Genomic DNA, 19,404 nt, shown 5'->3' on the forward strand with positions numbered 1-19,404 from the left:
ATTTATAGAGAGAATAATAGATATTTGGTAATGAATAGAAATTAATTGAATCCTTGGAATATGATTATCTGTTAAGTATCTCACTAAAAGTAAAATTAACCACAGCCCAGAGAGCTCAAATATCTTAATTTGAAAAGAATGATTACTGATCATTTAAAATTTTTATATTAACAATTTTAATACCAATAGCAAAATTAAAACATGAAATAAAATATTTTCTAATTCTTCCACAAATCCTAGCATTAAACTCACATTTTAGGAGCATTCTGAATACTGCTAGCATTGGAAACCAACAAAATCACTAAAGTGCCAGTTACTATTCCTTTTTAAAAGAATTTTAAATTCGGGGACTTCTGGGTTTTCTTTTTTAAATTTCAAACACTGCTACGTACTAGAGAGTGAAATAACCCCTCTCATTTTCTATGACAAATATAATTATCATGTAATTTCACTTAGTCTTTTAATGAAAATATAGCTTACATATAGTACAGTTATTTCAGTTATAATTGCCCATAGAGTGATAGTAACATAATTCACTTCTCCTAGCCCCTAGGGTGTAATTAACATTGTAATTTTATACAGAAGTTTTTTTTTTTAAAGCTGGAATTTTTCACTATGCTTCTACAAGCTGACTGATGTGTTTGATGTTGAATAAATTGTGCTTTTTAAAAAGGAAATATTAATTTACCTAAAAGATATTTATTGAATTTAATCTGTTTTCTTTAGATCAACTTTACTCTATATCCACTGTTATTTTTAAACTCTGGTATTTTTATCCAATGAATGTACACATATCAAATATCAGCTCAACATTACAATTAAGAAAGTATATTAAAAAAAATATATATATATAAAAAAAAAAGAAAGTATAAAACTAGAACTTTTTTTAGAGGTTAAGTTCAAACAATACTTAAGAAATAATTTCTTGTCTTCTAAACTCAACGAGAATAACTGATTGCAGCATGCAAGGTAAGAAAAGTAAATACAATTTAAAAAGTAATTTATTAGTTTTCTAATGGAAAGTCTTAGGTATTATTAAAAATAAAGACAGATTAAAATAATTACTTCTCTTTTCATGCCCCATGTTTTGCTATGAATTCTAGTATTATAGATGATCTTTGGTGAAACTGAAGAAGCTGAAGTCATTTGCAAATATTGTGTTTGTGTCTATGTGCATTTTTCTAGATCTATCCCTTTCATAAGATTACTAAAGAGGCCTGTGACTTTAAAAAAGAAAGCTTAAGAATCATTAATAAATCTTCCCTAACCCACCACTGAAAAATTTCTATAGTACCACCTTTTCCAAAGAGAAATGTGATTTTCTGGGAAACTACTTTGACTTAGCAGACATTCATGACTTGCTTTAAAATATTGTGAATATTATGGTTCTGTGTAATTTGATAATTATAAGTTAAACATTAAATTTTCATAAATGTGGTTTAAATATTCACAAATTTACAATTATTTACAATATATAAATACATATATAAATATATATGCTCTGCTCTTCAAAGTCCTTAAATCTTTCACATTTCTCCTTATGCATCTAGAAATTAACATGAATTTGAAATTTCAAATGCTTGTGTTTATAGGCAAAAAGATAATCCATGTAATATATTGTTAAGCCTGTATTTTCAAGTATTCCAGGTGAAACAGTGTAAAAGAGAATAGGAATAATGAAAATTTCTATATTATTAAATATATTGAAGTAAAAAGATTATGAGCATTTTATTTTCTAACAAGGTTAGCTAGTTCACATGTCGAGGGTGAAACATGGTAACATTTGCACAGGATAACTAAGCTCGTCTAGTTAACTACAAAGTGCTATCACACTGTATGATAGAAAACTTAATGCCTCTGCTTCCTTGCTGTTACTGATACAATGCGAGTTTGGCGACAGTCAAGCCCTGACCTTGGTCCAGTGCGTGTCTCAGAAAGAGCGATGATAAATGACCACACACCTGAAAGCTGTCAGGTAGAATTAAACAGATGCAGGAAGCACTTGCAATGTCTCAGTTACTGACAGCAGTGACAAAACCCCTTCTCCAAAGCATTTTATTGTCAAAAATCAGTACTAGTGGGCACTCAAATACAAGAAACAATATAATAGGAAACGTGAAAATTATAAAGTAATAAAAGAAAAAAGAAAAAAAAAAAGTAATAAAAGATGAAAAAATTTAGCTGACTGAATCTGTAATCATTATAAGCTATACATAGCCTGAAGAGAAAGAAAGATGGTTTTATATTTGAAAATTCAAGACAGCAATGCTAGTCTCTACACACAGCTTTCTAGACTTTAGAGGAATACAAATTGTTAAGATGTGTGAACATTGTCCATACATCTGGAAGCAATGGAGTGAAATGGTCGGAACTCAGGACTGGGAAAGATTCGGCAGAGATGACAAACTTAGCGGCATCAGTATCCGTCACCGTGGCCTTGATCAGTCCTGAAATCTGTCCATTACGGAGTTTTCATTTGTAAAGGGAAGAGAAAGTAACTTAGAGTAACTTCCCGCTGTTGTAGTCTATGACTCTGTATTATTTCATTAGGGTATTGATATTTTTTTCACATTTTCAAAAAATGGAAAACTACAATGACTTACTCTCTTGCTCAATTAACTAATTTCCGCATTTTTACTTTTTTTTTATTTGCCAATTTACCAAAACCATGGAGGTTAAGGGGAAAAATTTACTGGTTATATTTGGTTATTTTCTATCATTTTTTTTTCCAGTTAAAAGATAATGTGGTCCTTTCATGTTCATCCTTATCTTTGGAGTCATATGAGTATAATATGCAACTCTGATAGAATACTTACACACCACCTCCTTTCCCCTGACATATACAGTATGTATAAATAAAGATTAAATGTTTAAAATATTTTGACTATACAGAAATGCCAGAAATGGGTCATCTTCCTAGAATAAAATACATTTCAATTTGCAAGGGTAGAAATGTGCAAAACTGTTTCCCTTGCACCCCTGTATGATTCTCTTGAATGTTAAGGATTATGCTACAGTTACATAAACAATAAAATAAAATACAACATCTATCCAGTATGAGAAGCATAAAACACAACAAGTAACACATTTAGTGAAAAACCACCTTGCCTTTAAGGATTTTTAAAGAAAACAGCCTGTGTTTTAGTATAGATAATTGAAATGGAATATTGACATAGGGGAAATAGGTAATTTGTCTGTTATCATCACTCAAATCTTGCTGCAGCCCAAACCCCAAGGCTCTCTCTTGTTTTAGCTGATTTTCACTCAACTACCTAAAACAAAGCTCAGGATTTCCAGACCCCGATCTCACTTTCAGTGTCAAAGTTGCCAAGTCCCAGAGTAACACTGAAAATATTAATCAGATACTGGACAGATAAGGAAGTCAGATGAAAATCTGTCATTTTTACCTTGCCCTTTTGTGTTACACAGAGTTAAACAGCTTTTCATTTTTAAAAATTTTTATTTTTAAAGAGTTTTATGTTTTGTTCTATTTATTATTTTCCTATATCATGTCTTTGAACAAAATGTCTTTTTTTTAAAACAAAACTTTTGCTCATGGAGTTTCTAAACAGAACAGAGGCATTAAAAATTGGCTTTAAAATTTTTCTGTTTAAATCTACATTGTAACATCTCTCTGGTTTTAGGCACATGATTTTTTTCAGTCTCATACCTCTTGCTTTTGGTTTAACTTAACTGATGGCTGGTTTTAGGCACATGATTTTTTTCAGTCTCATACCTCTTGCTTTTATGTTTGTTTTGATTCATTTTTTAGAATTTTTACTGGAGCATTTACAATGTTGTGTTAGTTTCAAGTATACAGCAAAGTGAATCAGTTATACATGTATGTATATCCACTTTTTTTTTAGATTCTTTTCCTATATAGGCCATTACAGAGTATTGAGTAGAGCTCCCTGTGCTATACAGTAGGTCTTTGTTAGTTATCTTACGTATAGTAGTGTGTATATGTCAATCCCACTCTCCTAATTTATCCCTCCCCGAAATAATGCCACATGCAGCAACATGGATGGACCTAGAGATTGTCATACTGAGTAGTCAGACTGAGAAAGTCAAATGTCACATGATAACGCTTATATGTGGAATCTAAAAAAAGGGTACAAATGAACAAATGAACCTATCTACAAAGCAGAAACAGAGTCACAGATGTAGTAAACAGTTTTTAAATGTACTTCCGTCTTGGAAGGGAGCACTGTCCTTCTTACGAGGCACTGCTTAGGACACACTCAGAACGCAGAGTTGCCCATGGAATGAAGGTTTCTCGGGGAACAACAGACTCGCTCCCCAAGGGGTCGCGTTGTTTACCCCCTGTATCTCTAATACGTTTATCCATCATTTTTCATTATTCCAATTATACTGATGGCAACAGACTCTATCTTGAAAGGCTCAAGGTGGCATAACTACTAAATTCAATGTCTCTTCCCTTCTTTTCTGTAAAAAGTGTTTACAAATTTTAAAGTTTGCAAAAAAAATATATACGATATTTAGGGGAAATGTACAGCTTTGGAGGAGAAAAATCAAAGAGTCTATTCATGGCTAGACGTCAGCCTTTTCTCAGCAGCCTCTCCTGCACGACCCACAGACCCCAGGGAGGAAGGGGAAACGACGTTTTCCCTCAAGGGGGCATATCTGACAATTTGACCATTGGTTGATTTAAGTGCTAAATACTTTGAAGTTGTAAAAGTCTTTACTACTATTATAAATATTCACATTTGAATCAGCAGAATGGAAAAAAAGGGTCCAAACCAAGAATTTGGAACTGTTTTACATGGGTCGCTTTACTACGTCCCTAAAGTTTAAAGGGAAGGCTAGAATGACAACCACAGTTATGGGTTTGTGACAAAAAGAGCAATGGACCAATTAGACACTTTTACTAATGGAGCTCTAAATATTTATGAATAAACATTCATGAATATTCATAATAAGTGTCCAGGAAAAGCAAAGCCCCAGAAGGTTAAGGAACTTGAAATCTTAATACACAGTAACAACAAATGAATCACCTGGGTAATATGCACCTACTCAACATGCATCTAAGAAAAATGTGAATAAAGTTGAAATCCTTTTCTACTTAATGACAGTTAAAATAATGCTGCCTGTAAAGAATATACAAACTAGTTTACTTATTTTGGCAAAAGTCAAGTTACATAATATTTTCCTATAATGTGTTTCATAACCATAGTATACTACTAAGTGTGCAACTACTTAAACAATAAATAATGTAACAGAAAATTATTAAAATGTTTTTTACTTTTTAATATGAATTACACCTAATTAAGGTTCATGCTAATAGTTCCATAAAAATTACATTTTGCATGACTTAACATTCAAACTGCTCTTGTCAACATTTCAAAAAGAAGATATAGGTAATTTATTTGAGCATTTTTTTTTATAGAAACTTAAAAATTCAGTTGACTAGAGATAATTCTTAAATGGCCTGGTTGCAATAATTATTATATATTTTATTAGTGAAACAGGAAAACAAAACGCAACAGATGCTATTTGCTCTTTATTCCTGTTTAAATCATTTAGTCACTTGAACTCTGCCTTTCATTCTCTGTGTGTGTAAATTACACATTTTTTATGATAAAGGGAATTCATATTTGTAGAAAAGGCAGTATAATGTGTTTTGTTATGATTCCAAATTGCTTCCAAAAGGCAAAGAGTTAATGCACTTAAGAAATACTATCTTAAAGGCATATAAATTAGAAATTTATTATGATAATAACATGTTTTCTCACCTTGAAGTCATTTAATTTCTGGTTCTGTTTTGATCTTCTTATATCATTATTTCGATGCCCCCAAACTACATTCATGGGCTCTTTAAAACTGTCCAAGAAATGTAGCAGAGAGGGAAAAATTGGCTTACTTTTAGAATGAATGATTTAAAATATGCCTATAAAACAGTCTTTGAATCTTAAAAAGATAGGGTCTACTAGTTTCCAACATGAAAGGGGGAGGTAAAAGGTAAATAACCTGCTAGGAACATTTCTATTTCCTCCATTAACTTTTCAGCCCAAAATTTGTGTTATCTTTGTCCAAATACACTGGCTTCCTGTTCTCAAGGCGCAAGCTTCATCTGAAGAGCAAGCCAGGGATTGGAAGATTTAGATGCGTGGCCCAAAATCAGGTCACCGGGGGAGGTAGGGCCCCTAAGTGGGCCTCCTGGTGCTGTGAGTGGAAGATGTGACAGTGACACGAGGCAGTGGACAGAACATGGGCCGTGGGGTCACTGTCCAGCTCTGTCCTATAGCAGCTCTGCTACTGTGGGCAACCTCGTAACCCCTGTGCCCTCTTTCTATAAAAGGAGTCATCACGCCTTCCTTCGGGCTGTGCCCAGGTTATTACCGTAATTACGTGGTATCGACGCACAGTGGGTACTCGGTCAATGCCGAATATGGGAGAGGCTACCTGTCAGAGTGGTTCAGAACGAGGTCTCTGGAGCGAGGCTCGAGCCCAGTTCCCTGTCCTACCACTTCCCAAATGAAGACTGACACAGGGCCAGGTTTTGCATCTCTCTAAGCTTCAGCTTCCTCAGTTGGCAAATGAGGATACGAATAGTTATGTCTCAGGCTGTTGTACAGCTATGAGATGAATACATGACACGCTCAGTCAAGTCACTGACATAGAGGAAGTGCCCTATACATTCTATCTGCCATTAAAAATGTTCCTGGTATTTTACACCTCTCTGGAAGTGCTTTGCAACATATGCTGTACAATTATATAGTGGTTCCCAACAGTTAGGGCGACCAAACTTCCTAGTTCGCCCAGAGCTGTCCTGGTTTTAACACTGAAAATCTTGCATCTTGTGAAACCTCTTAATCCTCAACGAACTGGGAACGTCTTACAAGTTCGTCTTCAATTCATCAAAAACCAACTCTCCCTAGGGGTCGGTGGCCTGTGCCGTTAGCTCAGCAGGGCTGGGCCAGGCCCCATCACCCAGGGAGCACTCAAGATAACTCAATTCTCCAATATGAGCGACCCCAGAAAAGATCAGCTCACAGCAGCAGGGTTTCTATGCAAAACAATACGTTATCTTTCCTATGGGGCAGGTGAGTCTAAAATTTGACTCTAAAGAAATCTCTTGAATTTGCTCTGTCTTTTCCTGGCTTCCCAAGCTTTTCATGCTAAGCTGTGCTCCCTTAAATCCCAGCGGGGAGGGGGGTACAGCATCCTGGGCTGCTCTCTGCCTTCCCGGCGGCATCTGGGGATGCGCCTCTTTGGTGGTTTTCAGCCCTGGGGTACATCCCGTGAAGCTTATCCACACCCTGTGTCCAAGGCAGACTTGGTACAGTGATGACATAGCTCAGCCAGGACACAGTGACCTTGTAAAACGCAACGACCTGATGTGCTGTGTAGTAAGGCTGTAAAGGGGCACACTTCATACACCTGAGGTTCTACAACCCATGAGTTTTGTTTTGTTTTGATTAGCAAATTATAGCTTTTGGCTAGTAATAATATAGAAGGAAGAGCCCTCCAGATGAAGAATTATTACATTTTTCTTCCTGTTGGCTAAATGAATGAGGTCATGACCCAACTCCAACATAAAATTTAATGCTTTTAGCAAACTAAAGTTTATCTTGCAAATCTAAATAAATTCTTCTGAATATAAGTACCAATGTATTGGCCATTTTTGTACTACTGAACCTAAATTTGTGTTTCTGATACTTGAATTAAAAATGCAAGATAGCCAGAAATCTATGTAAAACCTAGGGACCAAAGCATCTTGATCTCACTGAATAACGTTTTATTTTTATTAATATCTATTTATTGCCTAGTATGTCAGACACTTTGCCAGAATATGTGTTATGTTCGAGAATATGTATTATGTGCCAGAATATAAATATATTTTTATAAATTCAAACTGATATAAGTAATTGAATATTATCTCCCATTTTCAATCTATGACACTAAGAGATGTAACACATACCTCAATCTACTCGGAGTTAGGGGTATATGTTTGGGATTTGTGCCTATTAAAAGAGGATGCACTAAAGTATAGAGGAAGGAGGTCCAAAGTAAGAGACCTGGGCTTGCAGTCTAGGTCACATCACCAGTGTGAATGCGTTAAGTCTCTTAATCTCTCTCAATCTGAGTTTTATCTTTCATAAAATAAGGATGATGGTCCTCTCAGGACTAACTTTGAGGGTTACTATGGACAACAAATTAATTCAATCACGAATCTATAAATATTGAGTAAATACTTTTATTAAATTATGCAGCATTATATAACTTTTTAATATTGTTAATATTATTTCATTAAGCTGAAAACTCATATTCAAATATTTAATTATCAAGCCAACAGTAACACCAAATAGGGTGGCCCAAGACAGTAGGAGGAGGTCTGCGTCTACGTGGGACTCAAGTCCAAAAGACCAAACATCAAATGTGATCCAAAGGACCACAAGGCAGGTCAGCAAGGTGCCAACACAGCAGACTGAACGGTTTCCCTCCTGTGTCCCTCAGGAAGAAAGAACTGATGGGTGTTCTAACCCTCCTGAGGCCAAGAGGAGTAGCGTCCTGGCAGCTACTTCCCAGACGCATGACTGCAGCGGGCCAAATATGCCATAAGGTTACTGCTATTTAGAAGGAAAACCCAGGGATTTTCTACTCCTTTGCACCACAGAAGGTAAGACTTAAACCCTTTATCTATGAGAGCAGGGGAATGCAAATAAACAAAAACATATTATAAATATGCTATTCTTTTCCAAAGAGAATCGTTTTCTAGTTGTCAGTGTGGATAAATACATTTTGAAGCAAAAATACTCTTAATTTTAATCTTCTCCTCTTTGATGTGAGCTGCTCACAATACAAAACGGTTAATACCAAATGCCCTACCGAATCACTGCACGGAAAAAGCTATCTGTTAAATAGTTTGGCTCATTATTTCAATAAATACAGTTATATAACTCATATACTATGAGAGAAAAGGAACAATATTAAATTGTTAAAAAAGTTACATTAATATTTACCTTTTGTGGATGAGTTACATTTTTCTTGTTCTTCAATGAATTAAATGCACATAATGATGGAAACAAAAGAAAGAAATCAGCAAATTTATAGTTAGACATGGAAATATGAATCAACACAATGGCATGAATAATAAAAATACATAACATATAATGTGACATGGTAAATTGCAATGAGAAACCACGAGGAAATCTCAAATATGGTACTAAAATCAATCAAAGAAAGAATGAATGCAACAATTTAAAGATTTTAAATAAAAACAGAAACATTGGGAAATTAATATTGTATATTTGGCATTTGAAAAGTATATTTTGTGTTATTTTTTTCTTGCCTTTGAAGAATTGCAAAGTATTACAGCACTCACTTTACTAAGACATTTTAACCCTAATCCATTGTGACTTTTTATTGTAAATGTACTTAAAAGCATATTTAACATTCATAACTAACATTTTCATTTCAAAAATGATAGCATTTCAGATAATCTGAAAAAACATATAATAAATAAAAAATAAATTCCATTTTTTGCTAGATAGTAGGCATTTTCTTTTCACTGTGGAAAATATTCTGGAACATTTTCCACCTGGAAAAAAATATATTTTAATTTAAGTAATCCTTTCTTCCTTCTCAAATTACTGTAATTATATTAAAATATCTCGAAGTGAAACTGTTCTTGGCAGACTGTATTTCTCAGACATTTCTTAAGCCTTTCTCTGCCTCCTTGTTGGTGCACCATTTACTGAGAAATAATGGCCTATCTAGATATTTTGAAGGGGAGTGCCATTAGTTCTAGGTAGCAGAATTAATAACAGAACACATAAAACATAACTGGCACATCGAGTGTTAGTTTATAGTTTATGAATGATCTTTAAATATGTCTTCTTAAAAAAGACAACTAGGTTGCACACACAAAAAAAAATCACTTGGTTGGCTTCAGAAAACCATACATTTTTATGCAACCAATTATGTTGCTTTCAGTCTCACTCTACCTGAGGGCTACATTGTAATACAACATTGGAACACAGCCAGAGGAATTTCCTGCAAGTCGTGGCTCTCAATTCTCACATACCATTTGAGTTACCTAAATTTTAAGGCTACTTTTTAGCGACTTTATCTCAAAATCTCCGTTGTAATCACACCTCTTCTTTTTCCCTAACTATACTTCAACATAAACAGATTCCATATAGCAAATAGGCTAGCATTACTAATTTTTAAAAGAAACTTTAAAATACTTTTTCAAAAAGTAAGTAAATGTATCTTTTCAAATTATATGTTAGCTTTTAAAATAATATATATTGTTTTATCGTACAAGGAGAGAGTAGTAAAATTGTATTACAAGAAAAAAAAACAACAACAACAAGAAGCATCCAAACAATCTACGGATCCTAAACGAAATAATGTAGATAATTGTAACCAGAAACTGTGTATGAATAAAATTATTTTATAAGTTCATCAGGAAGTTGTATCACTATTCAGGAATCTAAGCCATTTGAAATATTTGCTCCTAACCAACTGCTTATCAACTCAGTTATCTTTTTTAAAAAAAGAAAATTACCCTTTGTTAAAAATAAAAAAACCCCCACAAATATACATAAAAGAAAACTGGAAAGTAGTCAAGTGCGGTAGAACTTTCATTGATTGCAAATAAACTGCATTCTGCATCAGTCTTCATGGCAGATAGAAGTAAATTTTAACATATAATATGGAAAGAAAAACATGACATGATTCCACAGCCCTAAGAACATCAATGAAATCCATCTCAAATGGATATAGACAGCTAAATTCTGTCTAATCCATGAATCAAATTAGAAGTTTACTTTTAAAAACATATTCTAGGACACACAGAGATGTCATGTAAACTGTTCAGCTTGAAATAGATCCATAATAAGACGAAGGAGGACAGTATCATCATTTACCAAACGTCCCAAAGCACATAGTAATATCATACACTAAACCAGATCCATTTTAATTATAGAAGAATACATAGTTACAATAATACACGTTTGTTGTCCTATTTTTTAAAGGTTGTATCTATATGACTCTTAAGATGATAAACTTCAGGAACCTCAAGTAGCAAGTGTTTAGGAATGTATTTGTGATATTAACTATCAAAATAACTCCACCAATTTCATCCTCAGTCACTCCTTTCTTCCCACCTCAATTCAATCTTTACAAATTGGTGATTTCTCTGAAAGACAACTGTGAATACGAATATCATAAACAGTAATGTTGACTGATATCAACAACAGAACATGAGCTTTTATAAAAACCAAAGTCCAGCATACAATCCATCTGACTTTGTAGAAGCAATTCTTATTTCTACAGAATAATAAAACTATAATCTCACTATATGAGCGTTATACACAGTACCGTTATATAATTTTGAACCGGAAGTGTTTTAGCAACTGGAGGAAATGCAAAGAATTTTAGAAACAAATGACTTTTTGGATATCAGTCTTTAGCACACTATGGCCAGTAACACTGAGTTTGCAGCTGAACACTAGAACCTGTAGTTCTTTTAGTTGTGCAACAGGAGTTCATGAATGGATAATTTAAATAAACACCACATTTTAAAAAATAAATTTTAAAACAATTTCATCTAGGCTACTGCTAATTACAGTCTTAATAACATTAATTATGAATTATCTTCTCAAAATGTTCCCAGATAAGAGAAAGTTTGTTAAACACATGAACTGAGAATTCCAAAGAATTAATTGTTGTTTCAGAAAAGAAAGTCAGAGTTTCACATAGCCTCATATTTTCCTGATTAAATGAATACCCTTATAATGACCCTGAATACTAAAGTATGATATAGCAACAGGATATATGATTTAAAAAAATAATACAAATCCAGAATTTATTGTAGCAGCATTTTTGTGTCAATATGCTGATACTTCTGAAATCTACACTAATTTTTCTATAACCAAGTACTCTGTGTACAGACTCTGCCTGATCAGTTTTTGAAACAATGTATTTATCTTCTTCGACCACTAACACTTCGGTGATACATTCAGTAAAGCTCTTTGAGTGAGTAAAACACATACCCAGCACCCTCAGTACAGAAGGAAATATACAAGTTTTACATCAGAAACAACCAACACTGTTGAGAAAAATATGCAAAATGTTAACCTTTCAGTTGTTTCATAGGGATGAAGAGTTTCAATACATGTTTTAAATAGAAGTCCACTGCGTTCATATTACAACCCCGAATTAAACAGTATTTCAGTAAACTGCTTAACAAATCTCTGGTAATAAATTATGTGATAACATTTACCGATAACAAATCATTTCACTTACTGAGAAATGGGATAGCACCTTGGGTCACGTGAAGAAAACAGTGACTCTTTTAACCTGGTATTTAAATCCTCTTAGGCCAGGTAGCTTAGTGAATTTAATTTCCACTAGAACCTGCCCACCCCGCAACATCTCTCTTTCTAGGAAGATAAAACACAATGTGTACATGCTTAAAATAAGGGAAATTTAAGTGATGTTAACCGTTAAAAAACACTAAAATGTGTGTTCTAAGTCAGTTTTTCACCATCAAACTTCTATAAAAAGTACAAGGTATTGCAGGTAAATTAAAATAAAAAAAAAAAAACACTAGCAAAGCCTTCAATACGATTGCCTCATTTAAAAATATTTTTAACACAAGGTTAAAAACGTCTTCCTTTGACACATAAAATACCACATTGTACTGAGGTCTTTGAAGTTTTATTTTCTTCCTTTGCGCCTTTGGAAAAGGTATCTCTAGGGCTCAATCTGTTCTTTTAATTGACCATCTAAAATGCATGCATTCACTCAGTCAGCAAAAACAGCATATAGGCCACGCACTGTTATAACTTGGTGCTGGGAATAAAACTCTTAAGACACTTGACTTCTTAGGATTCATCACACCACGCATCATGAAAATACTACTCTTTCAATAGAAGGCGTATAAAAGGAGGTGGCTCTGAAATCCGAGATTCTGTCAGTGCTCTCTCTATGGATACCTTGTTCTGCACTGCCGCTCCTCACTGGCGCCTGTGGGAGCTGCCTGCCCCGAGGGCTGCCAAAGGCTGTGTCTGCAGGCGGGGACTGCGTCGGGCTGGCCTGCCGGTGCACTCTGCGGGGAGAAAAAGCAGGGCAAACGAAACGATGAAATCCCAGAGGGCCTGACAAGGATCTCTTCCTTCCTACCGTTCCTCTTAAAACAGACGTAAAACCCCTAACTGGGCCTTTGGAAGCAAAATCAAGTACTTTTTACGATGTGTGTAAAAGGAATATTACCAAAAGGGGCTACAGGAGACAGGGAAATGTCTGCCACGTGGAGTTCTGCAGAATGAATTCCTGAACTGGGCAGAATGGAACGTACTTCTTTTCATTAACTCTCTGTGAAGCTGTGACTTTCTGTTAAGTTATCCATGTTTGGTAGTGCTGGACCTAGTCTATCTACTCACAGCCTATGAATCTTAACCACATGGGTAAATTATTTAAGAAAGGCTGTTGCCTATATTGCTACGATTAAATCCATATAAGTGATAAGAATAGTTCTGGCTGCAGACTTTCATAAATTACCATTCCCTCGCACTTTATGTTTAAATAGGAGAAATCTGAAAAGATATTTATAAAAATAACCTTGGGCACGTGCTATGAACTATCTTGGTGAAAAGATCAAAATTACAAATACAAAATTAAGAAGCGTGAAGATACATCACTATTGTACAGAAGTAAGCTGACCTCCATCTGCTGGCATTCAAACTTTTTTTTTTTTAACTGAAGAACTTTAAAACACTCAGCTTTTACAGAACAAAGATGAAAGTTTTCAATTTTTTTTCTAAGTCCTCTTACACTTTTTAAAGCAAGTACACACTTAATTCCGGGTAATTTCTTACACAGAATTTCACATAATTTAAAAAAAATATATATATATATGAATATGCCACAAACAGATGGAAGGACATAACACAGGCAGATTTAATTTTCAATGATGGCTAGCTGGCAGGAAGGAAAAGAAGAGAATACCACCAGCACAGTGAAGGCAGATGCAGGTAAGGGAGGGTGTGGAAGAGGTTAAGTGTCACAAAGAAAGGATTAAGAACCATGGTGTCGTAATGAGTGACAGTGTCAAGAGGTCAGGAAGGTACAACACCACACCGAGACCCAGAGGCAGACACGGAACAGCGACCTTGTCAGGAGCGGAGAAGGCGGCGCCGACCCTCCGGGGGCAACGTGGTGCATAGAACACAGTGTTCTGACACTAGGGTGCTCACTCGAGCGGGAGCGAGCGGGATGTTTTCCCCTAAGGACTAGCTGATCAGTCGCTCTCGGGGCTGCGTATCCCCTTCTAGAAAGACATGGTGGGAGAACCCTAAAACATTAGGGTCAGAAAAGATCTTCAGTCAGCAGGTCACATCCACTTTGATACCAGCACATCTGTCCAAGGAAAACCTGGTTACTCGTACAAGACAGTGATTTTAAAACCCCGGAGCAAACCCATCACACAGTTACTGAAATGGACCTCACATCAAACTGATGCGTTATTACGCACGTGCACGCCTGGTGGTTCTGAGCGGGCCTGTCTGGACTCCTCCAGTGTAACAAGCCTCTCAGGTCCCACAGGGGCAAAGACTTCTGTCTCTTGTTTCTTACCGAGCTGTATCTCTGGTGCTTAGAACACAGCAGCACAGAGAACAAGGGCTCAGTAGAGAGATCTGGATTTGAATGAGTGAACACAATCGGGACAGTGAACTCAGGGACGCTTCAAGCACTTGCCTTCCAGAAGAAGCAATGCACTGGTGAGCTCTGTGTGTACTTTTACAATGTTCATAATTTATCTCTGCAACAGGGAAGTACATACCAAATAGGTAGCAAAGGGAAGCTGTCTTCTAAGGTTGATTTAAGTAGAACAACAAATTAAAATGATGAAGTAAGATGGGGAATGCTTCATTTTTGAACTGACTAAATGCAGATGGCTGATATATGGATAAAAATATGTCCTCTGATGTATAAAAGTAGCTGAAAAGATATTTGTCCATACATTGACAGTTATCTTAATATAGTGTTCAAAATTATTATGAAGCCAATTTCCGAATTAAGGACCAAGAATTAAAAACTGATTTTTACATGTGACTATATATATGTATGTATATATATATATATATATGCTTGTTTAAAGCAGACACGTTTTTGCTTTTTTCATCATTTTCAGTATATATTTTAAATAAAATGCACATTTAAAATACCTAATCTGTATTACTTTTCATAGCAACAGAAGCCAAGAAATAACACTTCATCCTTATGAAAACAATGCTATAAAATTTGATTAAGTAATTTAAAGTGTGTGAGTCAAGAAACCATATAGATCACAGGAAGTACATTAATTATGGAGTGATTTATTCAACTCATATACAGATTGACAATTTTTCTCAAGTAGAATGATTTTCACAGGTATAATTATTCTGATTCAGGATATCTCCTCTATTTCCAAACAATAAAATGGGAAAATGTCATATTTTAGAGCATAAAAAGGTACAGCTTAGGTCTTTAATGTGCATTTTATCTTCTTGAGCTCTGGATTAATGCTTTATCAGCCCCTAAGGCAGATCCTGAAACCTGGAAGGTCACTTCGATTTCAAAATTAATAGAAGAAAGGACTGACAACATATTAAAACTGTTCATTCCTTCTGGATTGCCTTCTCACATGAACTCAGCTCTACAGAATTAATTTATATGGGAAGGACCAAGGTGTGATCAAGTCCTTTCCAACGATAAATAATGAGTTTCTATCTTTTACTCTTTAAAAGCCACTATCATGAGAATAAACTTCAGCACTCCTTGTACAAAATGCACTCGAAAGTACTTGCTTTGAAAGTTGGATAGTACCGTTTTTACCCTAGTCCTGAGAAAATTCATGGATCTTGCAATTTCACTAAAATCTTGCTTCATTTCTTAACGCAATTCATAAGCACTAAAAGGACTTCTTAATTGCAACTTGAAATGTGAATACTTTAGGGGGGACTTATGTGACCCCAAACTAAATGGCACAAATATAAAAAGCAATTTCAAGGGCAAATAAGTGGCTTTCTAGATGAATGTTACACAGATCTTCCCAAGCCATGAGCTTGCAGGGCCCGAGAACAGTGTGTGCTGTTGGGGGTTAATCATACAGCCCCAGGGCTGTTTCTCCTTTGACACGAACTAAAAGTCCCTCAATAACAAAACAGTTTCTGCCACCAGCCAAACGATGACCAATATGAAAGCGTGGACCCAAGGGGAGGCAAAGAAACCACTCTGTCTGAGGAAAACCGAGGAGGGTGGCAGCAGGGCTGGATCACAGGAGGGGAAACGGAGGAGAGTGAAAATGCAGAGGCTGGAGAGAGGCGAGCAAGGTTTTGGAGAAAGAGAAGGTGGAAGCAAGTAGAGTTCGTTTCAGACAAGAGGAAAGGAGAAATGTTGAGGTCCAGGAGTGAAACGTGAGAGAATCCAGGCTTTTCGATGAAATGGCATGTGCTAAGGATGTAAGGGTGTCGGAGGGAAAGAGATCAAAAACCAGCACGTTAGGGAGTGGAACGGGGAGTGAGTGAGAGAGAAGGAGAATGACGGTAACAGCTATTCTCACTGGGCATCCACATGTCGCCGTCTACACACGCCAGCCACTAGTGTGTATGTGCGTGTATAGACGTGTGTGTGTATGCATGCATACCACATACATACACACGTGTCCATTTTTTGTTTTGCATTCTCACAACAGCTCTAAGAAGTGCTATTGTTCCTATTTTATAGATGGAAAAACTGGGGGTCACAGAGTGACCTGCAAACAGACAAAGAGCTAACATGATAAAGGCGGGACCCACGCAGGTCTATGAAGCTCTAACACTGCTCCCTTTTCTGCCTTTGAGACAGGATTGGTTTCTATATCATGAGATGAAACATGGTAATTTCACATCCCTGGATGTATTGCTAATCTTGCAAAACAAAATATAAATATATGTGCAGGTATCAAATTGCTTGACAAGATTTAATAGAATCGTTTTTTGAGAGTTTATAGGAACAAAATATATGGAAAATGGTATTTAATTGAATAGCTACTCTGCTTTATGTGTCTATACATAATATATTTTTGAAACAAAAATAATGAGGTTTCTAGAGCAAAGTATGAATTCCAACCTGACTCTGACTCCAGTTCACCATCTCCAAACCCATTGCTAAATATTTACCACTGAGTTCAACCTACGCCTTCTCTCTTCACCTAAAGTCTTAGGTGTTGTGACTTGAACTTAAGTAAAACACATTTCCCACCAAAACCTTAGGATGTTAGACATTTCTGTTGCTGCAAGCAGACTTGCAGTGAATTGCTTCTACTGTGGCTTTGAGTTCTGTTGTTTTTTTTTTTAATTACTTGTTAAAGGATAGACATGCATGTGGTATTTAAGGTCGCCATGGTTCCTCCCATCATGGCCATTTCAGGCTTACACGGACTTTTTTCCGGAGTGCCAGCACAACATAAAATGCATACTCAAGCAATTCTAAATACCAGTTGTTACCCCACATCCCACAGGTAGGATGCAGAGAGCAAGTTCCACAAGAAGAAGAGACCCCAGAACAGGACGTGCAGTGGTTCTAGCAGTCCACAAAGCTCAACTCACATGAGGGTGAAAAGTTACACTTTTATTTACTAAGGAGCTGCTTCAGAGGGTCTGAAGCTCTATTTCAATGGTGAGGCACCGAAGTCAGAAGTAGGTCTGCCTTTCTTCTATCTAGAACTGGTTACCATATCTTTCAAAATATTTTCTTACAAGTCTGTTTCTCAAAAGGTCAAATTTTTTGAGGCCAAACAAAGGACCTTCAAAAAGTATGATCATCACAGCAAATTCTGCCAGAGGCCAAGGTGTGTCTGTGTGCTGGGTCTCCAATGGGGAAGAAGTCAACTCCCGAAGGCCAAGAATCAGCATCCGAGCATTCATACTGTGGTCTCAATTCACCTGTAGCTACACGTCAACTCAAGGTATCTTCTAAAGAAATGAGAGCTAATGTAAACCTAGGCCAATTCTTCTTTTGTAACTAGCTATTCAACAATTCATTCAAAAGCCAGGCATGTGATTTACACTCTAATAACAATCAACAACGAGCTTTAATTATAATCAAACAAATCCGCATACCTAAAAGGTTTGAGTTTTCTATATCAAACCTACAGCAAAGTAAGTAATGGTAAGAGGAATACGAATATGGTCCTTAAGCAAACATTTGGGACGAGGAGTCAGCTGAAGCCCTGCTGTTCCTACTGGAGGGAAGATTTGTGTTTACAGACGTGTTCAGTGTTGCACGGCAGATGCTCAGATAAGCGTGGGCAGTGGACTCTAGAATCATCTAACATTTTGTAAAACAGTATCTTATGGTCAAAATACTTGTGCACTGAAACTGTGAAAATGCACACAGTAGTCACTCAACTCGTAATTGTTAAACGAATTAAAGAAGCCTGAATGGAATATAAAGAATATGAAACTTGGAGGAAAAATTTCAATCTTGTCAAAATAATTGGAATTGTGTGCGCATATGACTCGGGGGGCTGTGAATGATGGCTGAAGATTTAAAATCATTTACATGCTGGTAAAGAGACTGCTATTAGCTGGGTTGACAGTAAAGAATATATATACAGTGACATAATCAGCATTGTTTCATTACTTTCTTCTTATCTATCTATCCATCCATCAGTCTATCTATCTATCTATCTAATTTCTCTGTCCATGTATGTATGTATGTATGTATCAATATTTATCTATCTATCCATCTATCTTTCTGTCTGTCCATCTATCTGTCTCTCTCTCTCTTTTCCTTTATCTGTGTCTATCTGTCCGTCCATCTATGTATGTATGTATGTATGGATGGATGTATCTGTCTATCTATCTATCTATCTATCATCTATCTATCCAACTGTCTGTCCATCTATCTATCTGTTTCTCTGTCTCTCTCTCTCTTTTCCTTTACCTGTATCTATCTTTCCATCCATCACCGTATGTATGTACGTATGGATGTATCTGTCTGTCTATCTATCTATCTATCCATCCATCCAACTCCTGTAAAACTGAATTTCTACTCAACACTTTTTTTGGTTCCCAGGATTCTTGTTCCATTGTAAGTTAAGTTCCCTAAATAGTCGACATCTCCATAGACCATTAGCCAGGAACCAATCCACCTCCTCTTCACACACAACCCTTGATGTGACTAATACCGACTCAGTTTTCTGACTTCAACTCAGAGGTAATATCTTCTGGGAAGCTCCCCTTTTTGCTGCTCGCTATTTTATTCCTTGAAATTAACACATAGCGGTGTACATATTTGTTAACTGCATGGATCACTGAATTGTACAGACTCCCTCTCAACCAAGCCTATTGTAACAGCCTAGCTGGCGTCTTGCATCTACACCTGGGTCCTTCAATTCACCTTCCA

General features: G+C 36.0%; 1 protein-coding gene across 49 annotated transcripts in view; it reads right to left on the reverse strand.

Annotated features, from left to right (window-relative positions):
* RIMS1 (regulating synaptic membrane exocytosis 1) overlaps positions 1 to 19,404 on the reverse strand; it is a 474,848-nt gene that overhangs the window by 101,344 nt on the left and 354,100 nt on the right. For 35 of the 49 annotated variants that reach the window (XM_036871559.1, XM_036871558.1, XM_036871585.1 and 32 more), the window contains one exon: positions 12,969 to 13,081. In XM_036871559.1, the coding sequence (XP_036727454.1) occupies positions 12,969 to 13,081 (113 nt within the window). Of the gene's footprint in view, positions 1 to 8,984; positions 9,015 to 12,968; positions 13,082 to 14,143; positions 14,327 to 19,404 lie in introns of all 49 variants that reach the window. The other 14 variants (XM_036871547.1, XM_036871546.1, XM_036871545.1 and 11 more) reach the window with 2 other exon arrangements.

The sequence above is a fragment of the Balaenoptera musculus genome, chromosome 12, assembly GCF_009873245.2.
Source record: "Balaenoptera musculus isolate JJ_BM4_2016_0621 chromosome 12, mBalMus1.pri.v3, whole genome shotgun sequence".
NCBI classification, from domain to species: domain Eukaryota; kingdom Metazoa; phylum Chordata; class Mammalia; order Artiodactyla; family Balaenopteridae; genus Balaenoptera; species Balaenoptera musculus.